Source organism: Saccopteryx leptura, chromosome X (genome assembly GCF_036850995.1).
Source record: "Saccopteryx leptura isolate mSacLep1 chromosome X, mSacLep1_pri_phased_curated, whole genome shotgun sequence".
Lineage (NCBI taxonomy): Eukaryota > Metazoa > Chordata > Mammalia > Chiroptera > Emballonuridae > Saccopteryx > Saccopteryx leptura.
This window is the reverse complement of record NC_089516.1, coordinates 105,913,721-105,937,495: the sequence shown is the minus strand read 5'-3', so window position 1 is coordinate 105,937,495 and position 23,775 is coordinate 105,913,721. Positions and strand designations below refer to the sequence as shown.

At 37.3% G+C, this 23,775-nt stretch overlaps 1 protein-coding gene across 8 annotated transcripts in view; it reads left to right on the top strand.

The window, feature by feature from the left end:
- Positions 1-21,323, top strand: part of IL13RA2 (interleukin 13 receptor subunit alpha 2) — a 77,515-nt gene extending 56,192 nt beyond the window's left edge. For all 8 annotated transcript variants that reach the window (XM_066356416.1, XM_066356417.1, XM_066356418.1 and 5 more), the window contains 7 exons: positions 7,051-7,204; positions 7,729-7,849; positions 11,600-11,784; positions 14,093-14,238; positions 15,900-16,044; positions 20,252-20,367; positions 21,179-21,323. In XM_066356416.1, the coding sequence (XP_066212513.1) occupies positions 7,051-7,204; positions 7,729-7,849; positions 11,600-11,784; positions 14,093-14,238; positions 15,900-16,044; positions 20,252-20,367; positions 21,179-21,229 (918 nt within the window). In that variant the 3' untranslated portion in view covers positions 21,230-21,323. The remainder of the gene's footprint in view (positions 1-7,050; positions 7,205-7,728; positions 7,850-11,599; positions 11,785-14,092; positions 14,239-15,899; positions 16,045-20,251; positions 20,368-21,178) is intronic.
- The last annotated feature ends 2,452 nt before the right edge of the window (positions 21,324-23,775 follow it).

Here is a 23,775-nt window from a genome sequence, read left to right as displayed (position 1 = left end):
GATTTTCAATATCCACAACAGAGATCTTCGAGGGATAAAACCTGAATACTCAGGCAAGGCATAGTAAGTGGCCCTCATGTTTACAAGAAAGGAGATCAGTTTACCTGCTACTTGGAAGAAATACCCTAGGCTCGTCCACAGTGTTGTGAGATGGGGCTGATGACCCTGGGCATCTTTTAGCCTTCAGTGGCAAGTCCCAGCAGACTAGGCAAGGTCAGATCACAGGTAGCTGGAGCAGGGCTGGAAGAGACTGAACTCTCCCTTCGAGGAGCAAGGGGGTAGCTTACCTTCCAGTGTCCCTTTTTCCCACAGCAAAAGCATGTCCTTTGTGGGGGCTGAGAAGCCTGGCAGGCCTTAGCTCAATGACCTTCTTTTCCACTTTTGAAGCAGGGCCCTAATGGAATCCTATGAAGCCCCTTTGGGGCGTTGGAGCCTTTAAGGGCATATGCCAATAGTTTGTATTTTTCCTCATCTCTTTTGAGCTCTATTTGCCTTTTCTGTTCCTCTCTTGATCATTGTAGACCTTAAAAGTCATGCTCACAAGATCTAGCTGAGGTGCTTCAGGGTCTGTATCTGTCTATATAAACTTTTGGAAAAAGACAAAAACAGCATTATTAGCTGGATCAAATAAAATAGGGTAGAAGTTTGCAGGAAAACTGGTTTGGTGTCTCCCGTAGGATTCCAGAGTCTCTCCGCTGCTGAATAACTCAGTACATTAGCATTCAAACTGTTAGACTAATCAATAGTAATATTTGTCCCTCTGGGTTTCGGTGATTTAACACTGAACAATACTGCTTCAAAAATGATAATAAACCAAACATCACATAAAAAGACATTATTAATAATTATTACATATTATTTAAATATTTAAACCAACATTTCAACATCACAATGCTATGAAACAGCAAATAAAAAGGAGAATTAACAAAAAAGCTTTTGAAATAACATATACATTGAAAACACTTTTTACACAATAAGGGATCCTTGGTACAAAAGGGAAGTCTTTGGATTTGGCAGACTATACAATTTTTTTTTAAAGATTTTATTTATTTATTTTGGGGAAGAGAGAGAGAGAGAGAGGGAGGGAGAAAGAGAGAGAGAGAGAGAGAAGGGAGGAGAAACAGGAAGCATCAACTCCCATATGTGCCTTGACCAGGCAAGCCCAGGGTTTTGAACCAGCGACCTCAGTGTTCCAGGTCAATCCTTTATCCACTGCGCCACCACAGGTCAGGCCAGACTATACAATTTTATATGCCTTTTTATTAGTACAATTTTAGTACAATTTAAATAAAAGGATTATAAACTACTACCCTTAATGAACTATTGATTTACTGAGAAAAATAAGGAGTGGTCAAAATGCATTCACTATTTTGTAACTACCCAACTGGCAGAGAGATACTAACCCTCTTTTTGCCCCACAGTAATTTACACTATTAAGTCAATATGAGGGTCGGGGTGCCTGAGATTCTTGGTGTCTAAGGGAGAGCAGACCGTAGGAGTTGTGAGAGAAGCCTGCCACTTTTCTTTTTCTTTTCTTCTCTTTTCTTTTCTTTTCTTTTCTTTCCTGTAGTCATTAGCAAGACAATGGTTCCTCCCAAGCAGGAATTTCAATCCAATTCGCCATCTGCAACCAACTGCCTCGCTTTGAGCAGCTAATTAAAAAAATACAATTTTCACAAAATTACTTTCCCAATAATGGGCTGCTCTAGCTTACATGAGATTTTAATTTTCCTGGGGACACAGCAATCCTGCAATTCTCTGAGAATTTTCTTTTATAATTTTCTGCTATTATGGCTAAAGTAGTAGGTCTCCCCCAAGAATTCCATGCCTCCCATATCAGATAACAATCATGCCACATGAAGAAATTGGGGAAGGGTAGGGGAAATTTGAAGGAGACCCAACACCTGCCTCAGCCCTCTGGGAGAGAGTCGGAATCCTTCTATAATTTTTTTACACCAGTGAGTGGCAATAAGCCACCATCCCTAACCCATGGAGGGCTCACATGACCCCCATATCCTTCCTTTGGGGAAGGGGAGAGGCAGCCAGAGGTTTTGTTACTGATAATCCTATCCCCTATAATCCTGTTACTTATGATTCCATCACTCCTTCTGGAACTGCAATTTAGTTCAAGGAACTGATAACCAGCAAGGTCCACACCCGTGGTTTGTTAATTTCTAAGCCTTTTTATCTGGCCCTGTTTTCTTTTTCTTTCTCTAAGATTTTTCCAAAGCAAAGTTCTAATTTTTAATACTATTCCTACCCAGTATTTTCCAAATGGGTAAAACTTCTTTTGGTCAGTAGGTGATTATCTCAAACTAGTTTCTATTCTATATTTCCTCCAGCTACCTCACCCTTACTTTAGTGCCCCCCCCTCCACCAGAGTCTGGAGAAACACTTCTGTTGGCTGCTTGTAATACAGGACATTTATTTTTCCAATGTCTTTCTTTCTTACAATATATGCATTAATCTTTTCTTAGCATAGTTCTAATTCTTTTTCTTGAATTGCTTCCTTCCATTCCTTCTTTATTTTGCTCAACTAGGGGCCCTTTGCCCTTACAAGAGTTCATTTCTTGAAGTGCTGTTACTATTGCTTTAGTTATTCTTTTTTCATGTTTCAGACTTAAATCTGGCCTGACTAGGAAGGTGTGACACCCTCTCTGTATCGAGCATGCTTTAAGCAACTGTGGCAGATTCATTGTTAAATTTAGCCATTGTTCAATGTATAAAAACTGATCAGGGTGGCCTGGTTTCTCAGTTATGATGTTCCAAACTGCCCTTACTAGCCAGGGATTAAAAGTTCTGGCCAATGGCCATCCAACTCCAAAGGTGGGCCATTTTGATTCACAGGCAGTGCAAAGTCTTTTCTTGGACTATTTAATTCTATACCACGGTTGTGTCCATAAGCTTCTTAAAAGTGCTCTAGTGGACAACCTAAGGGGGTCCCCTGTGTACTGAGATCTCCTCCCATATTTAATATCTAGGACAACCAATTTAAAAAATTGAAGCTGTCCAGGAAAATCCAAGAATTAGCACACTAATTGTAAAGCCAGGAGCCGCCATCGTGGCCATTCACATGCAGGTTCACATTGGATTCGGACAGTCGGTAAAGAAACAGCGGAGCCAAAAACTGATGGGCCATAGCCTTAATCCTACCTTGCACCTGGCGGGCAAGTAAAAATACACACTGGGCTCCAAAACCCAGTCACACTCAGTGCTCACAAAGCCACTGACTTATCCGAGTTTCCTAGAATCAAAGGTTTCTAGCTCACCAGCCTTATTCTCCTCAGTTCCCCATCTCCTTCCTTATCCCAGATACAAACTCTACACAAACTGGCATCTCACTCAGCATTCCGCCATCTTGGCTGCTTCCCCTGGCCTCCTCCACATGGCCTCCTTTAGCTGCTGGCTCTACTCTCTCCGCTCTCTCATGCTAACCTCAGAAACTAAGAGCCCAAGCTCCCACTTCGTCCCCATTTTATAGTTTAGCAAATCCAAACTCTTAATCCAATATACAAAACAGGGAAGTCTCTAATACAAAGTCACTTCTCTGAGGCATGATTGGATTGTACCGCCCTACATCAAAAAGGGTGGGAAAGGCTTAATCCCAAAACCAAGCCTCAGGCTACAACGATTCTCAACACACATTAATATCACCTGGGCAACGGCCTCTTTAAAAAAGTGAGCATAATACATTTTATCTGCCCAACACTAATAAAAGCAAGAAAGATAAGACAGACAATAACTAGCACCCAGAATAAAGGATGTCTGACTATAGAAGTATTAATTATTACACAAGACAAGGGGAAGGAGCCAAAAGAAGAATGTAATTTCTTCATGGGAGAAGTCTAACAGAGCGCCCTGAAGCCAAAGGTGTATGCAGAAAACTTAATTCAGGCCTTAAAAACAGACACGTTTAAACATTAAACAAAGACTTCACATACACAAATTACAAATCAAGAAATTTAAATGAGCATACTTTACTTATTCCAATTAAAATTATACTGGATATTTTCTGACAAAACAAAAACAAAGTTCAATAGACAAGGTAAGGTTTCCCCCTAGTAGCCTTTCAGGTGCTGGCAGGCCACGGCACCAGATATTCTTACTTACACACCAATTACTTAGGGGTTTTAGACAGAAACATTAAAAACAAAGACTGAGATTTCGGCAAACACAAAGGTGTCCCTGGAAGTCCTGAGACAAGACTGATCAGCTCAGTATTAACTCAGTCCCTACTCAGGTCTCTTCCTGAGAACACCCCAAATGTGGCACCACCAAATGTCCCAATTCAGGTCTCTCTGAGAGCACAACTAGATGTCTCCGTAAGTTCAGGGTCAACTCAATCCTCACTAATTGTCTTCCTAGAGCATGAACAAATGTGCAAACAAAAATAGATGCCTCTGGAAGCCTGAGGTAGAACTGACCAACCTGGTCAACTCTGTTCCCACTAATTCTCTTCCTAGAGCATGACTAAATGTACAAACACAAATGGACATTTCTGGAAGCCTGCTTGCCAGAGTACAACCAGATGTATCCCAGATAAGCATAAGGTAGGACTCAAAACTCTCCACTGACATCTAGGTCTTAGAGAGCCCACTGTGAGAGTGTGACCACCCCCAGTCCTCTATGCAGTAGATCCAGCAGACTAGTCCCAAGTCAGCAAAGCAGAAGACTGGCCCTACCTACACACCTCTGGAGTATCTCCAGAGTCATGAACAGCAAAGCCAAAGATCTGCCCTGCCTACATACTAGTCCCAAACAGATTGACCAGTACTAATCTCAAACAGAATTCAGTAAAGCAAAAGAGTTGCTTTACCTACCTCCTTGATTTCCCTGCCAAATTGTCCAAATTGTCGAATTTGGAAACTGGGGGGCATCTGCCAAAGAACTGTCCGAACCCTACAGAAAGATGGGAGCCCTGGAATATCTCAGGTGATGCCTCTCCTTGAGATTCCACTGCGATTGGGCAGATTAGCCTATTCGGGGTGTCTCTAGCTGGTGACGCAAAACACCAGATCCCAGACAAGCCCTCAAATGTTCTCAAGTACCACACCCCCAAATGTTGTAAAGTACTGTACCTCACTTCCACAGGTTTATGTAGAGACACCAAGTCCAGATGAATTTTGAAGGGTTTTATTAATAGGAGGAGATTTATTAATATGCTAGCTGCATATGACTGACACGGGGCATAGCAGACCCAAATCCTGCAGCTCCAAATATATCTCAGAGGCTGATGCAGGTTGGGGGGGAGCATGACAGCATGACACAATCATTAACAAGATCATAACATTTATCTAGGGGATTTAAAAAACGTTAAAATTTTCAAGGTAATATAATCAAAGACATTCATAAACCTTTTAGTGTCTATCTCCCCTCCTTTGCCTAGAGGTACACATTAATCTCAGGATTCCAGGAAGGGAGGGAGAGCTAAAATCAGTGTAGGGTGGTATGTAAATTTTGTCTCTTATTGAAAGGGAAAGGAAGCTCTTCAGATAACCTTAATCCTTTCAAAGTACTAAAACCAAATGACCCAGTTGTCCTTGTGAGTCAGGAGACTTTCATATCCTTCTCCCTCCATTTTCCAAAGAAAGGACAGGACAGAAAACCTGACTTTTCTTTTTAAAGTGGTGTTACCAATACTGAGTTTTACAGTTCTCTGGCGCCTTAACACAACAGAACACAATGTGGTTCATTGCATTTACTGTAGTAAATTGAATTATTAACTATTTATGTAGTCAACAGCATGTTTGTTCAAAGATTGCTATTGTACAAGGAATTCTGTTACTTGCCTAATTCAGCTATGTAAAGCCAGGATCCACAGCCACCATCACGGCTGCCTGGCCCATGCAGGTTCACATTAGATTCAGACAGACCGTAATGAAACAATGGAGCCAAAAACTGGTGAGCCATCATCTTTAATCCTAGCTTGCACCTGGCAGGCAAGTAAAACACACGCACTGGGCTCCAAAACCCACTCATTCAGTGCTCACAAAGCTACTGACTTATCCGAGTTTCCTAAAATCAAAGGTTTCTAGCTCACCAGACTTATTCACCTCTATTCACCATCTCTTTCCTTCTCCCTGCATAAACTCTGCACAAACTGGCTTCTCACTCAGCACTCTACCATCTTGGCTGCTTCTCCTGGCCTCCTCCACGTGGCCTTTCTCTGCTCTGCTCTCTAATGCTAATCTCAGGAACCGAGAGAGAGAGAGAGCAAGCTCCCGTCTGCCCCATTTTATAGTGTAGAAATCCAAACCTTTTAATTCAATATACAAACAAGTAAGTCTCTGATACAAAGTCACTTATCTGAGGCATGATGGGATTCCTCATGACAGTGCACCACCCTACATCAAAAAGAGTGGGAAAGGCTTAGTCCTAAAACCAAGCCCCAGGCTACAAGGATCCTGTTTGCCCACAGACCGCCCCCAACACACATTAATATAATCACGCCCATTACAAGTAAGAAGGGCAACCAATGTGGGCAGCGCCATCTTTAGCAAAGTGAGCATAATATATTTTATCTGCCCAACAAGCTAGGTGGTATCAAGGAGCAACTTTTTTGTGCCAGCACTCTGCTAGGTATCAGGACAACAGGGATAAATGATCTATGGTTTTAGTCCTCTAAGAGCTCACAATTTGGCTTTCTCCAATTACCTCCAAGATTTTACTTTATATTGTTTCTGAAGAATTTATCAAACATTTGAAAGGTGATAAATCATTTCCCATGTAATATGCATATGGTATGTAAAAAAATATTTCGATTTCAAGTTGGTTATAGCTCAAGTCCTGCCATAGAATCTTGTTTCTCTTCCAGGATTTTTTTGTTTTGTTTTGTTCTTTTGAATGAGGTATTAAGATTCAAATGATATCTTCAAATAGTATAAGATACAGAAGTGAGTTCTGCCAGAAACAGACATTGTATCAGGTAATCATGAGGAATTTCTTAGATATTGGGAACTCTCCAGCATATTAATGTCCTTATTAATGTGGGTCATGATGTCATCACTATTTCTAAGCTTGACTTTATCTCTCTTTTTTTTTATCAAAAAGACCATTATTACTAAGAATCTACATTACCAAGATGGGTTTGATCTTAACAAAGTCGTTGAAGCAAAGATACGTACACTTCTGCAAGGGGAATGCACAAATGGATTGGAAGTTCAGAGTTCATGGTCAGAAGCTACTTTTTGGATATCACCTCAAGGTTAAAACAAAGCTTTCTTTTCATATTTGATATTGTCAAAACCATCCATATAGGAAATAAGTGCTTTAACCCTTATATATAAGATTGTACGTACAATTGAGAGTGTGGTACAAAATAGATTTCTTGTTAGGATTCTGAGTGTCCTTTCCTTAAATTAGCAAATGCGTTTGGCAAAACTTACGTGTTATTAGGATAGTATAGTTCCCAGTTTGGGGATCATACTAATAAACATGCACATGAGCATTTGCTCAACTGCTGAGAGCATTCTAAAATTATTAACTTAGTACTTGTGTACATGCTCCTACTAGTACTTACATTAATCTATGAACCCTCAAAGGTTTTTGATTTTGCATGCCCCATTTACAGTAAAGTGATTTCCAACAATTTCCTTTTGGAATAGTCTTGATTATGTTGATTGCTAAATGAAATGGAGAGGTCAAAGGAAATGAAAAAAAGTGTACAATAATTTCCCAAATGATTCATTACCATGCCTTTCAAACATTCATAGTTCATTCATTTCTTAGGAAATCTGGAAACTAAAATTCAGGATATGAATTGTATATATGACAACTGGCAATATTTATTCTGCTCTTGGAAACTTGGCATGGGTGTCAATTTTGATGCCAATTACAACTTGTATTACTGGTAAGTATTTTTAAAATAAGCTTGTGATATTAAAATTCACTTAGTTTAATTCATTATATATTTTAGTGTTGTATTTATGATGAAGTTGCTTATAATTATTTGAGAGTAAATAGGTTTAGGCTGTGGCTTCTGGAAGGCACTCTATGGATGAGTTTTAATCTAGTATATACACTGATTGCATTCCTGATAGCAGATGGGCCTGATAGCAGTTGGGAATACAATCAGTGTCTATACTAGATTAAATTTTGAATTCTTTAGATAGGCAGAGTTGCAACCTTAAAAAAATGACATGTTTATATTCTTGCCTTTTGAAATATCAACTACCTATTAAAACTGGATCCTTTATTTTTCTGACTTTCCTAGGTTTGGTAACTATTACTGAGGCTTTTAAATTTACAACCACCTTGAATTTTCTATTTCCTTCATTACTGAATTGCTTCATAATAACATTGATAATGTCCTGACATTCCTTTGCATGGCCATACACCTATTCTTTATTTCCCACCTCTTTTGTAAGACCACTATTTTAAGCTCACTCCATTTTACATGGGTGATTGCCATAGCTTCCCAAATGATGGTCTCTGTGCTTCCAACCTCTCCCCTTCTTATTCTACACGTTGTAGCCAGATTTATCTTCCCATACTGCAGTATTAATATGCCACTCTTTTGCTCACAAACCTCCAGTGGCTACTCATTGCCTCCAGGATAAAATCTACTCTAGCATTCAAGTCTCTGCTTCACTGTGTCACTGCCTTTCCAACATTACCTTCTACTATCACTATTGTGAATGCTCCACTTGAGTTAGACCTTTCTCTCTCTATATATATTTTTTGTATTTTTCTGAAGTTGGAAATGGGGAGGCAGTCAGACAGACTCCTGCATGTGCCCGACTGGGATCCACCCAGCATGCCCACCAGGGGGCGATGCTCTGCCCATCTGGGGCATTGCTCTGTTGCAACCAGGGCCATTCTAGCACCTGAGGCAGAGGTCTTGGAGCCATCCTCAGTGCCTGGGCCAACTTTGCTCCAATGGAGCCTTGGCTGTGGGAGGGGAAGAGAAAGACAGAGAAGAAGGGAGGGGGAGGGGTGGAGAAGCAGATGGGCGCTTCTACTGTGTGCCCTGGCCGGGAATCGAACCCGGGACTCCTGCACGCCAGGCCGATGCTCTACCACTGAGCCAATTGGCCAGGGCCTATATTTTTTCTCATTCATGTTTTGGTCTTTTATGCTTTTGTGTGCAGTGTTATCTGGAATTGCCCTCTGGCTCTCTCTTTTACCAACTCTTATCCATCCTTCAAGGCCCATCTGCTATTAAATTTCTTTAACTTTTTACTGATCACAACAATTTCTGTTTAGTTTTTCTCTGAATTATTACTTACTGTTCAGATAACAGTTATCTTTTTGTCATATATATTTATATATGCTTTTTATCCTTTCTTAAATTTTTAAGATTGGTGGACATGAATTGTTTCTTATATTTCTCTTGACTATTTCTGTCCTATGCCCATAGTAGAGTATCACTAAAAATTTTTTAATGAATGAAACAAATTATGTATTTATTAAATAACAGAAAAAACAAGAGAGGCAAAGTGTTATTCTTTGTGAGTTTCAGGCCCAAATTGTCATGAGATTTTTTGTTTTTTAGAAAATCATAATAATAAGTGATAAGATATAAGTTATTAACAGTCCTGAGAACTGGGTACTGATCCCTGCTCTGACATTATTTCACTGAGGGGTCTTGGGTAAGCAGTTACCTTTTTTGGGGTCTCATTTTCCTCATTTGATATTGCATGTGTTTGTTCCTAAGGTCTAACTTTTTTTTCATTAATGCAACAAACAATAAACAATTATTAAAAACCAGGTTCTGTTCTACATAAAAAAGACAAAAATGTGAATAAGACAAAGTCCCTGCCCTGTTTCACATTGCATTTCATGTTTAACATGATTTTGTCATCATGTTAGTAAAGTAGTAAGGGCTAAATATTAACACTATACAGAACAGAATATACAGGTACCATGAGGGTTTTTACTGGCATAAAGTAAATCTGTGTAAAGTCAAACCTAGAATTCAAGTGTCTAATCAGGTGAACTAACCAAGAGACTACAATGTTACAAACCCATCTTAAAGTACATATTTGTCATAAAGTGAATTTTGTAGAATACAAATATTTGTACCAGCTGCTAACGTCTTACCAGCTGCTAGACTGGCCTTATTTCAAAAGGGATTTTGGCTGCCTCTATAGATAATATCACATTTTGTATTGCAAGTTTTCCTTATGAAAATAACTCAGGCATGTGTTGTTTTAGAAATTAGTAGGAAAATCCTCCTTAATTTCCATTTGTTTTATTACTGGGAAGAAGGTTAACTTTCGATGATGTGGCAACATTTCTTGTTTAGGAGATTGAGAAATTGGATATTTGCTTGCTAAATAGTTCCTCTTTTCCTTTTTGATCTTGGTTGGCTTTTCTGAAGTTTTTTTCTTGATGTCCATTGTAGCCTCATAGATTTTTCATTTATTTTATTAAACATAATAACATTTTGTAAATCAGCTTTCTTCAAATGTAAGTTCTCAGTACAATATAAAAAAGGCAGAATCACTTTCTATAAATGTTATTGCAAATGAAATAATTATTTTTTATTGTTGAGTTTTTTATATATATTACATGTTATATATAATATTATATATTATATGTGCATATACCTATATATAATCTCAATCCATTCATTTATCAATGGACACCTAAGTTGTTTCCATATATTGTCTATTGTAAATAATGCTTCAATGAATGAAAGGTGCATACATCTTTTCAAATTACTCTTTTCATTTTCTTTGTATAAATACCCAGAAGTGCAAATTGTTGCATTATATGGTAGTAAGAGTTTTAATTTTTTGAGGAACCTCTATAATGTTTTTTCCATAGTGGCTGCACCACTTTATTTTATTATTATATATTTTTTCTTTCCCTCTTACCCCACTCCCCTCACTCCCCATTCCCTGGTCACCACCTCAGTTTTATCTATGTCCATGAGTCTCAGTTTTATACCCTTTTTATGTGTGAAATCATACCGTTCTTAGTTTTTTCTGATTTACTTTTTCACTTAATATTGATATAATATTCTTAATTTATAATCTCACCAACAGTGCACAAGGGTTGTCAGAGGAGAGGGAGCTAGAAGAATGGGTGAAAACAGTGAAGGGGAAAAAGAGGGATGAACTTCCAGTTATAAAATAAATAAGCCACAGAAATGTACAGCATTAGGAATATAGTTAATAATTGTAATAACTTTGCACGGTGACATGACTACTAGACTTATCGAAATGATTATTTTGTAAGGTATACAAATGTTGAATCTATGTTGTACGCCTGAAACTAAGATAACATTGTAAGCCAACTATAATTTAAAAAGGCAGTATCATCCAGGACTATATAAATCCCTGGTTTTCTTAATAAGAATCATGCTCTTTGATTCACAGATTCTGTTGGTGAGTCAACATAAATTTCCATTACCTTTAAAATTTTGTAAAGGTTCCCATCAGATTGTAAGCTCCATGAAATCATAGACTATGCTTTCCTTACTCTGGTATCCTTAGCATTTACCATAGGATCTGGCACATAGTTGGTACTCAGTAAATATTTCATATTATTAAATGATTTTTCATTCACTTGATATCTTAAGATAATTGAAAGTTAGGCACCATGATACTAGAAGATATCATTAAAATAATTCTTACACAACTTCCCTTTACAGGTATGAGGGCTTGGACCATGCATTACAGTGTGCTGATTACATCAAGGATAATGGAAAAAATATTGGATGCAAGTTTCCCTATTTGGAGTCAGCAGACTATAAAGGTTTCTATATCTGTGTTAATGGATCATCAAAATCCCAGCTTATCAGACCCAGCTATTTCATTTTCCAGCTTCAAAATATAGGTGAGAGAAACAAAAAATTTAAAATGTTTCTAGTCCACTTATGATCACATGGAAGAGAAGAGATAAACATAGAGAAAGAGAGGTAGATATAGAGATAAATAGAAATAGATAGATAGATAGATAGATAGATAGATAGATAGATAGATAGATAGATAGAGATAGAGGTAGATACCGACTAAAATGCAAATCCAGATAAATAAGGACCAACTGAACCTATTAGGAAGCTCTTATTAAATATAAAAGTATAGGAGATAAGGAATTGAGTGAAGGGTAAAGTGTCATTTTTATTTAAAACTTCCAGCTTCAAAGGGTTGGTCTGGTATACAGTATTATTGTCTAGTGCTAATGGAGTAATTATGGAATCACTCACTTCCAGGCTTCAATGGGCAAATGCTTGGGTATTTTCTGAGTCTGGATTCTCAGTTCCAACAGTTACAACAATAAAAGGTTCCAGAATCAGTCATGTCTGGCTCTGATTCTTGGATTTACTACTTTCTACTACTTGGGCAAATTACTTCTTTTTTGTGTGTGTGATACAGACAGAGAGAGACAGGCAGAGGGACAGATAGCTACAGATAGACAGGAAGGGAGAGAGATGAGAAGCATCAATTCTTCGTTGTGGCACCTTAGTTGTCCATTGATTGTTTTCACATATGTGCCTTGATTGGGTGGCTACAGCAGACTGAGTGACCCCTTGCTCAAATCAGCGACCGTGGGCTCAAGTTGGTGAGCCTTGCTCAAACCAGATGAGCCCATGCTCAAGCCGGTGACCTTAAGGTTTCTAACCTGGGTCCTCCACGTCCCAGTCTGATGCTTTATCCATTGCGCCACCTCCTGGTCAGGCTTGGGCAAATTACTTTTTACATATATTTCAATTTTCTCATCAGTACAGTTTAAGATAATAAAGAACCACCTCATAGATTTATTGTGAAATTTGAATGAATTTATGTTATAACATTCTTAGTTCAGTGCCTAACACACCACAAGCTCTAAATAAGTTAGCTATTAATAAAAATAATAGCAATTATTTATGGTTGTGGTAGTTGTTTCTAATGCTACTAAAAGGGATAAATCCTTTTTCCTTTTCTTTACCATTATATAGTTCTTTTGACTGTTCTAACCATTTTGTTGTTGTTGTTGTTTTTCTGAAGTTGGAAACGGGGAGGCAGTCTGACAGACTCCCGCATGCGCCTTACTGGGATCCATCCGGCAAGCCCACCAGGGGACAACGCTCTGCCCCTCTGGGGGGTTGCTCTGTTGCAACCAGAGCCATTCTAGCACCTGAGGTAGAGGCCACAGAGCCATCCTCAGCGCCTGGGCCAACTTTGCTCCAGTGAAGCTTTGGCTGTGGGAGGGGAAGAGAGAGACAGAGAGGAAGGAGAGGGGGAGGAATGGAGAAGCAGATGGGTGCTTCTCCTGTGTGCCCTGGCTGGGAATCGAACCCGGGACTCCTGCATGGCAGGTCGACACTCTACCACTGAGCCAACCGGCCAGGGATGTTCTAACCATTTTGACATTAGACTGATTAACAGGAGATAAAAAAAATTGAATTACTTATGTATGAGAGCCTCACATAAACATAAGAGGCCCAAAGACAATTAAGCATTTGAGGCTTATGTGGCATCCTGAGTTAAGAAAAAGGTGGTAGGGGTTGTGGCTTTAAAAGAAAAGAAGACAATTCACAGGAAGATGGGAAATGCAAGTGTCTGCTAAACAAATGTTTAAAAGGCCATACAGAGACAATGGGACACAGAGAGGACTTTGAACACCCAGTCTCTGACAGCTTCCAGAAGCCTACTACACCTGGCCCATACTCACAGTTTTCTTTGGTGATAAATCTCTTCCTGGATCAGGCCTTCCATTTAATTCTTTTAGTGAGATATGGGGAAATTTATTTAAAAAAATGAAAGAAAACTCCTTTTGAGTCTTTTGAAACTTGATTGTTTTCAGCTCAAAGTAATCTACATGCTAAAGAGGCACATTTTGGGGCAATCTATTCTGCTTCCCTTCACTATAAAATGAAAAAAAAAAAAAGACTAATAAGTTGGATCTTCGAACATTTCTCCTGAGCTTTAATATTCGTCAATATGTGACTCATCAAAAAATAGTTTCCAAAATAACCAAGTTTATCAATAACTCCAGCTCAGTTGGCAAACAACTTTAGTTTTAATTCAAATTATACAAAATAGTCTTGAGCCACCTGATTTATCCTGAAGGTTTAGGTTACCAGGTTTTCTTTGCTTTTGATCAGGGCTAATGCTAAACTTTAGTGACCTGCATGTTGAAATAGTTTCCTTTTGCTTTTTAGTTAAACCTTTGCCACCAGACCATCTTAGTATTATTGTGAAGAATTCAGAGGATGTTAACCTGAAATGGAATGTACCTGAAGGACCTATTCCAGAAAAGTGTTTCATTTATGAAATTAAGTTCACAGAAGATGATACTACCTGGGTGGTATGAAAATTATGTTTATTTGGGAAAATCATAAACATAGCCTTTTAAATCAAATAGCAAACATGAGAGCCAATCAATTGCTATCTATATTAAGAATAGAACATGACATGTATCTTAGTTTAATTTCCAGGAAATCAAGTCATCTCAAAAGAAAGATTTTTAATGTCTGAAAGCTTAAGCAATTATACCAATTTTAAAGCTATATAGGACCTTAGAGATAATCTAGTAACTTATTTCCAATAATGTGTCAATAAATTAAAGTTGCCAAGTACGTGCATATGATGGATTATGAAGAGGTCGCAGGTTAAAAAACAACAACAATAAACGAAAGCACAAACATAAAAACCACTTCTTGAAGAACAAACATCAGGTCAAAGTTAGAGTCTGCTCAGACTTCCTAAGAATTGCTTGTAGCAGGGAAGAAAGGCTAACCCAAGAAGTAGGCAATCTTTGGAAGACTGACTACCCTCCAACATCAACAACGTAGCCAGATGCCTTTAGCCCCACATTGTTTTACATTAATTTTATTCATCAGTTTCCAACTGAAAGGGTGATAGAAATAAGTAAATAAGTCATTAGTTTTAATAAATTCATTTCATCAACATGAGAAATGGGAATTGAATTGATTTACAAGTCCTAAGGAAATGAGTTGACTTATACTAAAATTAAACAGTTATAACTAAAATTCAGACTTTATTCCCAGTGTACTTTAATCTTTATTACATTATGCTGGTTCCTGAGAAAAGTTACAACAAAAGGAAAACTGCTACTTTTGATGAGAAACACTTTTCAGATCTTTGAAATGTAAAATTGAAATAATAACTTTAGTAATTTTTATTTCCTTTGAGAACATCCAGCTTTGTGTATTCTCTCAAGTCTGAAAGGGTAGTTTTATGCCAAGCCCTGAGCACTGCTACAAAGGTCTCAAAGTAGTTAAGCAAAATAAGAATAAAGGAGAGAAAGCTTTATGTGTATGAATCTTCTAGTTTCTACAGAAACAACATTGACATGATGGCTCTGTATTTTCTTTTTTTTAATTTTTATCAATTTTATTTTATTGTGTTAACATGGATTCAAGTGCCCCACTCAATATAACACCTCACCTCCCACCCCCATGTTTCCCATTACACCCACTTTGCCCCCTCCCCCTAACTCCCTCCCCCTTCCCTTTGGATTTGCTTTTGTGTTTGTTATCTGTATCTATGTGTTACACATTTATAATTTCACTAATCCCTTCACCTTCTCTGATCCCATTTCCTCATCCCCCTTCCTTCTGTTCCCTGTAATCCTGCCTCTGCCTAAGTGTATGTAGCGTTTTCCAATTCATAGAGTCTGGGAAATTTGACACTAACCCAAATACTAGATGTCATAAACACTAAAGCTGCCTAGGAATTTTGTCCTTGTCACACATGCTGTTTTCTGCATGTGATCGAGATCACCATAGAAAAATTTAAAAATATAGATAAAGAAGAAAAAAAATGAAAAATGTAACCCACCTTATGGAGAGATAATCACTCTTAGGTTTTTGGTATATACATTTCTAGTCATTTGATACATATATATCATGTAACAAAACCCACTTTGAAAATGATAAAACAAAATGTGTTTGGTCTAGCAAAAATTAGATCAAGTAATGGCATTCCCTCCCCCTTGGCTTTCAGGCTACCACATTTGAAAATGAAATGTATGTCACAAGAACATCAAATGAAAGCCAACAAGTATGCTTTATTGTGAGAAGCAAAATGAATATTTATTGCTCAGATGATGGGATTTGGAGTGAATGGAGTAATATACAATGCTGGAGAGGTATGAGACAAAAGAACATCAACTAAATAGCTAGTTACTAGCAAAATTAATTTTCTTTCAGTGTATTTTATAATTATGGGAATCAAAAAATCTCTTTCATATAGTCTGTAATCAGAGAAGATAAATTAGCAAGCACCTTAACTGAACATAGATTTATGAAAAATTTAATACTCAGTTTTAACTAGGAGTAGTTAAACTAGTTTAACTAAGACTCTTGTTATATTTCTATTATCAACATTCTTGTTTTTCTGATTATCAGTAAGGAGAACATGTTAGTTCTTTTAGGAGGGAGCCTATATTAATAATATTTTCTATGCTTTCAATTTTTAAGAGAACAGAAATCTTTTTTTAATTAAATTTATTGGGGTGAGATTAGTTAGTAAGACCATGTAATTTTCAAGTGTACATTTCTGTGGTACATGATCTGTATATTACATCATGTGCCCATCACCCAAAGTCAAACAATCCTTTGTCATCATATATTTGGCCCCCATTACCGTTCCAACCCACCACCCCCTTCCCTCTGGCAACCACCTACTGTTATCTGTGTCTATGAGTTCCAGTTTTATATTTCACATGAGTGAAATCATATAGTTCTTAGCTTTTCTGACTGAACTTCACTTAGCTCAAGGTTCATCCATGTTGTTGTAAATGACCTTATGTTGTCATTTTTTATGGCTGAGTGGTATTCTATATTATATATGTACCACATCTTCTTTATCCAATCCTCTATTGAAGGACACTTTGGTTGTTTCCATGTCTTGGCCACTGTGAATACTGCTGTGATGAACATGGGGGTGCATGTGTCTTTACATACCAGTGTTTTCAAATATTTTAAGCAGGTACTCAGTAGAGGGACTGCTGGGTCATATAGCAACTCTGGTCTTAATATTGTGAGGAATTGCCAGATTGTATTCCATAGTAGCTGTAGCAATTCCTTTTTCTCCACAGCCTCTCCAACACTTGTTATTACCTGTCTTGTTGATAACAGTCATTCTAACAGGTGTGAGGAAGTATCTCATTGTAGTTTTGACTTGCATTTTCCTAATAGTTAGTGAAGTTGAACACCTTTAATATATCTGTTTTGACCATTTGTATGTCTTCTTGAATGAGGTGTCTGAGAACAAAAATCTTAAAGCAAAGATAGGTCAGCATATACTTGTTTTTGAGTGTCTAGTACTGTGCCTAATGAATATTTTTTAATTAATACATCATCATTAATAAAACATATAATCCACTCATTTTCAACACTGATATAAAATGACATGATAAAATACATATTGCAATAACAATATAAATGAAAAAGCCTTGAGAATATGGCAAAATATTGTGCTTCACACCATACTAGCTTTATCAATAGAAATGACTAGTAATTGTTTAAAACTAAAGTAAATTAACTTAGCATTGCTCTTTCATATATATAGGTGTGTAAATACATATACAGACATAGATTCAAATAGATACTGGCATTTCTATCCATCATTCATCTTCTTTATGTTGTTCCATTATACTATTTATCTCCCTATTAATATAGTTGTATCACTGTTCTCTTTGATTTATCAAATATTTATTAAGTACTTATTATGTGTCACACTTTTCAGGCATGAGAGATACAGCAGTAAGAAAAATCCCTGTCCTCGTGAAATTTATATTTTATTCCCAAGTTGAATATAGATAAGCAACAACAAAGAAGTCAAATAGATTATAAAATCACTAAGAACTATAGAGAGAATGGGTAGAGAGAAAGAGAACTCAATTAACCAAGAAATAATCTGAAACCACAATGAACACTTACTAGTTCTACTTTTTCATTTTGTCACTGCTATAAGAAATCTGGCCTGACTGGTGGTGGCACCACCAGAGCTTCAACCTTGGGCGCTGAGGTTTCAAGTTTGAAACCCCAAGGTCGCCGGCTTTAGCACAGGATCATCAATATGATCCCAAGGTTGCTGGCTTGAACCAAGGTCACTGGCTTGAGCAAGGGGTCACTGGCTCAGCTTAAACCCCCCAGTCAAGGCACTTATAAGAAACAATCAATGAACAACTAAAAAGTGACACAAGTATGAGCTGATGCTTCTCATATCTCTCTTTTCCTCTTTCTCTCCCTCTCTATAAAAAAAATCCTTCTTTTATTAAAAAAAGAAAAGAAAAGAAATCTGGAGACTCTATGGAACTGAAACGGAGGAAGTCATATCCTGAATATCTTGTCATTCGTCAATGCATAGCTTATGATGAGGTTTTTAGCCTCATTTTAAAAATATGTATCTTTTAATGTAGATGTATTTTACTCATAGTCTTAACTGTGGTATTGATGACTGAGTTTTCTTTTTCCCTGATTGGTATTGTTAGGTTGTGCAGAGAAGAAAGCCAGGACAAAGGTGGGGATAAAACAATTTGTTGGTGCATCTGGAAACAGATGGGCTGACACTCGGCTTCAGGCCCGAGTGTCTGGAGATTCAAGTCTTTATAGGGCTAGTGAGCAAAGCTAGCTAAAGGTTTTCATTTTGGCGGGGAATTTTTGAGCAGAGTGATGGTTAATCACTAAGTAACAGAGTGTTTACGTAAGTGATAGGAGGTGATTAACCGGCAGGAGGTTTGAGGTTTCTGAGACTAATGGCTGAAAAACGAAATGTTTTGATAAATGATGGGAGGTGACTTACTAGTGGAGAGTTATGAGAGCGGGCCTGAACCTCAAAGATACCTCTTGGTAAAATCTTAATAATAACTTTGAGGTTAGAAGTGAAGAATTTCTAAAATGCATGTGGTCTTAGTTCTTTAGGTTTATTTTATTGGATGTTTCAAGTTGTGGAAAAATAGGACAATGTTTTTGGAAATGAAAATATATTTTCTTCAGGGTTGACTCTACATATAGAGAAAGCAACTGGAACCTCAGGAAAGAAGCCTGCCTTCCCAATGTTTTTGCATGCCCAAAACTTACATTATTCGTCATCTCTCTGGATTATACCTTTGCAAATCTTAACTGAACTGACCATATGAAGTTGACTTAGTAGAAAATAAGACCTTGAGGGAATAGGACAAAGAAAAAGGTGAGGTTGGTTGTAGGTTTAAGTGTAGGTGTGGGCCTAGGATTCAAGACGCTCTATAGTACTACTTCAAAACAAGTGAGATACACAGGTTTGGGAAAAATAAGCTTTGTCTACTTTTTAAGTCTGTCTAGTGATTGTTTCTTTCTGTGCAGGAGAACCATTAAAAGTTCATCCTTAGAAAAAAGAAAAATCCTTCCTTTTTAGACAATAAAATGTGAAATAACTTTAAAGTCATGACTTTTAAAGACTAGGTCCATTATTTACACATATTGGTGAGCAGCTTTTGTTCACTATAGCATTATATGATATATAATTTGACTTACTGAGAGTTAGGAGATACAAAAGATATGTTTACCTTATCACTTGGCTAATGTTTTATCTTTTTGATCCTATGAAAAATTCACAAGGTCAATTTTTTTTTTTGTGACAGAGACAGAGAGAGGGATAGATGGGGACAGTCAGATAGGAAAGGAGAGAGATGAGAAGCATCAATTCTTTGTTGTGGCACCTTAGCTGTTCATTGACTGCTTTCTCATAAGTGCCTTGACCAGGAGGCTACAACAAAGTGAGTGACCCCTTGCTCAAGCCAGTGACCTTGGGCTCAAGCCGGCAACCTTGGGCTTCAAGCCAGTGACCTTTGGGCTCAAGTCAGCAATTATGAGGTTATGTCTAGGATCCTATGCTCAAGCCAGCGACCCTGTGCCCAAGCCAGTGACCCCATGCTCAAGCTGGTAAGCCAGTGCTCAAGCTGGATGAGCCCGTGGTGAAGCCAGCAACCTTGGAGTTTCGAACCTGGGTCCTCTGTGTCTCAATTTGACACTCTATCCACTGTGCCACCACCTGGTCAAGCAAGGTCAATTATTAAACAAAGTTTTATCAGAAAATAAGAATTGGGCTTTGTGGAGTTATTTTTCTAAGGGAAATGAAGAGATGTCACAGCTTAGTAAGGCAGTTGTTTTATATAAAAAGTTCATAAGTGAAAGGAATGCCGTACTGAAATATAACTGTGGTATCTATGCACTGGCAAGGATGGCAGAAGTTTTCGATTTAAAGCTCAACTCTTCACCATTTACTAGATTATTTATAAAATAATTCAGTTTCAAAAATAATTGTAAACATCTAACCACTCCTCCCCCCCTTTTGTGATTTTTTCCACCTAGGTGGCATACGGAAGGAAGTCTTGTATTTTTTCTTGATACCATTTGCTTTTATCTTATTTCTTGTTTTGTTAATAACTTGTCTGCTTCTGTATAAGCAAAAAGTTTTACTGAAAATGGTAAGTTGAATAACATCCGAATGCTTACTCTGAAACAGTAGATAACAAAAAAAAAAATGTTCTGCATTTAAGACTCATGGACCTAAGTTTTATAATTTTGCCTGCATATTGTGGGTGTATAATTGAAATTGTGTGGATCGTGAAGCTGTCTTCAGAAAATAAGGCAATTTGAACATATGTACCCTGATTTATTGAGTCACCTCATTAAAATTAATAAAAATTTTTAAAAAATAACCCTAAAAGCGACATTTTGGAGTGAATTTACTTTTGTTGAAATAAAATAATGCTTTAGAACATGAAACACTATTTAACTTCAGATTAGGAGAATATAAAGAAAGAGATACAGGAGAAAAACAGGTTTGGAAGGAAAGATAGAGTGACTTAAAATGGACACACTCTAAAATGTATTACTCATGTGCCACAGGAAAAGGATCACAAAAATTAAAAATCATGGTGGTGCCTATACTTTAAGAGCTACATTCTAGTTGAGGAAGATAAAATTCATACAAAAAAATATAACCTGCATTATGAGCTAATTTTATATAATTTATATTTGAGTTGTACAGATAATAAAATAGAAGTTTAGAAGGATTACCATGGGTTGGTGGGCTTTCAGGAGGAATTGTGACTTGGAGGATAATATCTTAATGTCAAGTCTTACAGATAAAAAGAACTGTGAATGTATATGAAATGTTTCATTTAATTTCTCTGCTGAATGCTTTTTTTGGCCTCTTCCTATGAGTTATTTAAGTCAAATAGTTTATGTTATTAATGACTATTTGTTGATAATGAAGCTCTTTTTTAATTTCAGATTTTTCATAAAAAACAAGAAGTCTTTTCTCATCAAGAGGCACTGTGTTGACTTAATCATTTCATCTTATGGTCAAATGTTAAATATGAGTGTTATTAAACTAAATGTTTAATCCAAATGTTGAATAAATCTCATTTTAAAAGCATTGTTGTATTTAAGTAGTCTTTAGCGTACTCCAACCCTCAACTAGTAGTAAATTTTCTAGATTCTATTAACAAAGAATTTTCTTATTAATCCAAAGTGAGAGTGCTTCATATATAGAAATCAAGTGATGGGTCAGATTCTCCTTAGTGATATATAAATTGGTAGTGGGAAAATGGCAATTTAGTAACCTCAGTTCTTGAATTCTAGCTGAAAGAAGAATTCAGAACCAAGACTCAAATTGTAATAGAAAGTTTATTTAGAAAGTCATGGAGGTAGTGGAAGGACCGTTGGAGCTTAGGAGAAAGAGAGAAAGCTATGTGCCTTGAGGGAGGAAAGAGAGAGGAGAGGCACTGATTTGCTCCAGGAAAGAGAGAGAGAGAGAGAGAGAGAGAGAGAGAGAGAGAGAGAGAGAGAGGAAACCATGGAATATTCTTCAGCTTTCCAGGTGTGTCTCTTCAGGGTCATTGTATCCACTGATTGGTCGTTAGTCATTGCAGCTGGTCCTAATGTCAGCCATAGCCTTGTTCTGCCTGGCTTTGATGCTTTTCTGGGCCTACAGCTGAAACACAGCTGAGGCCTAGATGTCTTCTCCAGGGGTTATTGCTTAAGGGAGTGGTTGTGCCAGGGCCTGTAGTTTTGCTCTTTGCTAAGCACCCTGGGGCTCTCCAAAGTGGTGATCCTCTCCACCTGGTTCATTGTTCCTGCTCTGCTCATGCCTATTAATAAAAAGTGTAATTTTGCAACTTTGCACTTAACCATAGAGATATTAAAGATAAGTCTAATTAAGAAAAAATAGTACTTGGAATGAAAGTGTTCACCATGAATAAGGTAGTTTAGCTTTAAAAATAACTCACTGAGAGGATTAGTAATACGTTTTAAATGCATTCATAGTTTAAAGTGTGCTTCATATTTAATGAAAGAAGTGAGAGGAATGCAGTGTCTGAACGGCTGAAAATAATGAAATGACTAGAGATCATATTTGAAAATTCAGATGTCACAAACTGCACAATAAGTTTTGGGAGTTTCCTATATTAGCTAGCAGGCAACATTTCTTCCTTTTGGATGGTTTGAGGGTTTTTTTTTTCCCAGTTCAGAAACCAAAAAGCACAAGCCTGAGAAATCAGTAATAAGACTTTTAAAAGTATATCCAAAGTTCAGGCAAATTGACAATTGACTTCTAGAAAAGAATGTGGTAATTTAGGGGTAGACAGGTGCTTTAAAATTTAAGAAACAATGATCTATAGATTACAATCAAGATCAAAGGTTTAATTTGGACCAATTTCTGTTTAGTATTATTCAGAGTGGTTCTACTCTGGTAATAGAGTGGGTTTACCTGGCAGCCTATTAGAAATGCAGAATCTCAGATCCAAACCCAGACCTATTCAATTAGCAATCTGCATTTTAATAATATTCCCAGATACATTTATAGATTCAATTAGAAAAGCACTGATATACAGCAAGTCCTTAATAATGTCTTTTCACTAAAACATTAATGAGAAAAATAATTATTTCCCATCTATGGCTGCTGTCTGTGGGGAGTTTGCATGTCTCCCCATGTCTGTGTGGGTTTTCTCCGGGTAGTCCAGTTTCCTCCCACATACCAAAGATGTGCTTGTTACGTGAACTGGCATGTCTAAATTGCCCCAGTCTGAGTGAGTGAGTGTGAGTGTGTGTGTGTGTGAGTGTGCCCTTCAATGAAAGGCACCCTGTCCAGAGAGGATTGCTGCCTTGCACACTGAGCTGCTAAGTTCCAGCCACCTGACACCCTGAATTAGAATAAGTGGGTTGGAAAATAATTCTTGTTTTTATTAATCTTTCTTAATTATATATATATAGCTCACATTTATTTCAATGTTTAATAATAGAAGTGTTTTGGGTCTTGAGAAGTTTGATGTTGTTTTTCTTACCAGCAATATGCTGCAGGAACTTAACTCTTGTTTATATCAATTAGCCTATGGTAAAATTTGTTGAAATATGTCATTTCACTTAAAGTCATACTTTGTAAGAACTTATCAATGATATTAAGTGAGCACTTACGGTATAGCACTGTCTTAAAATTGAAAAGACTAAAACAATATAATGGAGAATCACATCCATCGGTAGGGTAACTTCAGCTTTGTCATTGTTACTGATCATGTATCTCTAAGGGGGGGGGGAAAGCTAAAACTTTTGTGTGTAGGGGAGGAAATACAATTTTACCTCTACCCTTCTAGGTTCTTGGCTGAAACACCCCTATAATAAAAGACATTTTAGCAGGAGAAAAACCGAAGTTTAGTTAGATGTATACCTCCTGTATACATTGGAGAGACCCACAAAAACTGAATAAGGCTCCAAATGTCCCAAGACACCAGCTTAAATACAGTCTCCAGTAAGACAAAAGAAGGTGTTGGGGATGGTCGGAGGCCAGTCAGGGGAGGTTATCAGTAAAAGCACAGTAAACAAGAGTAAGGTTG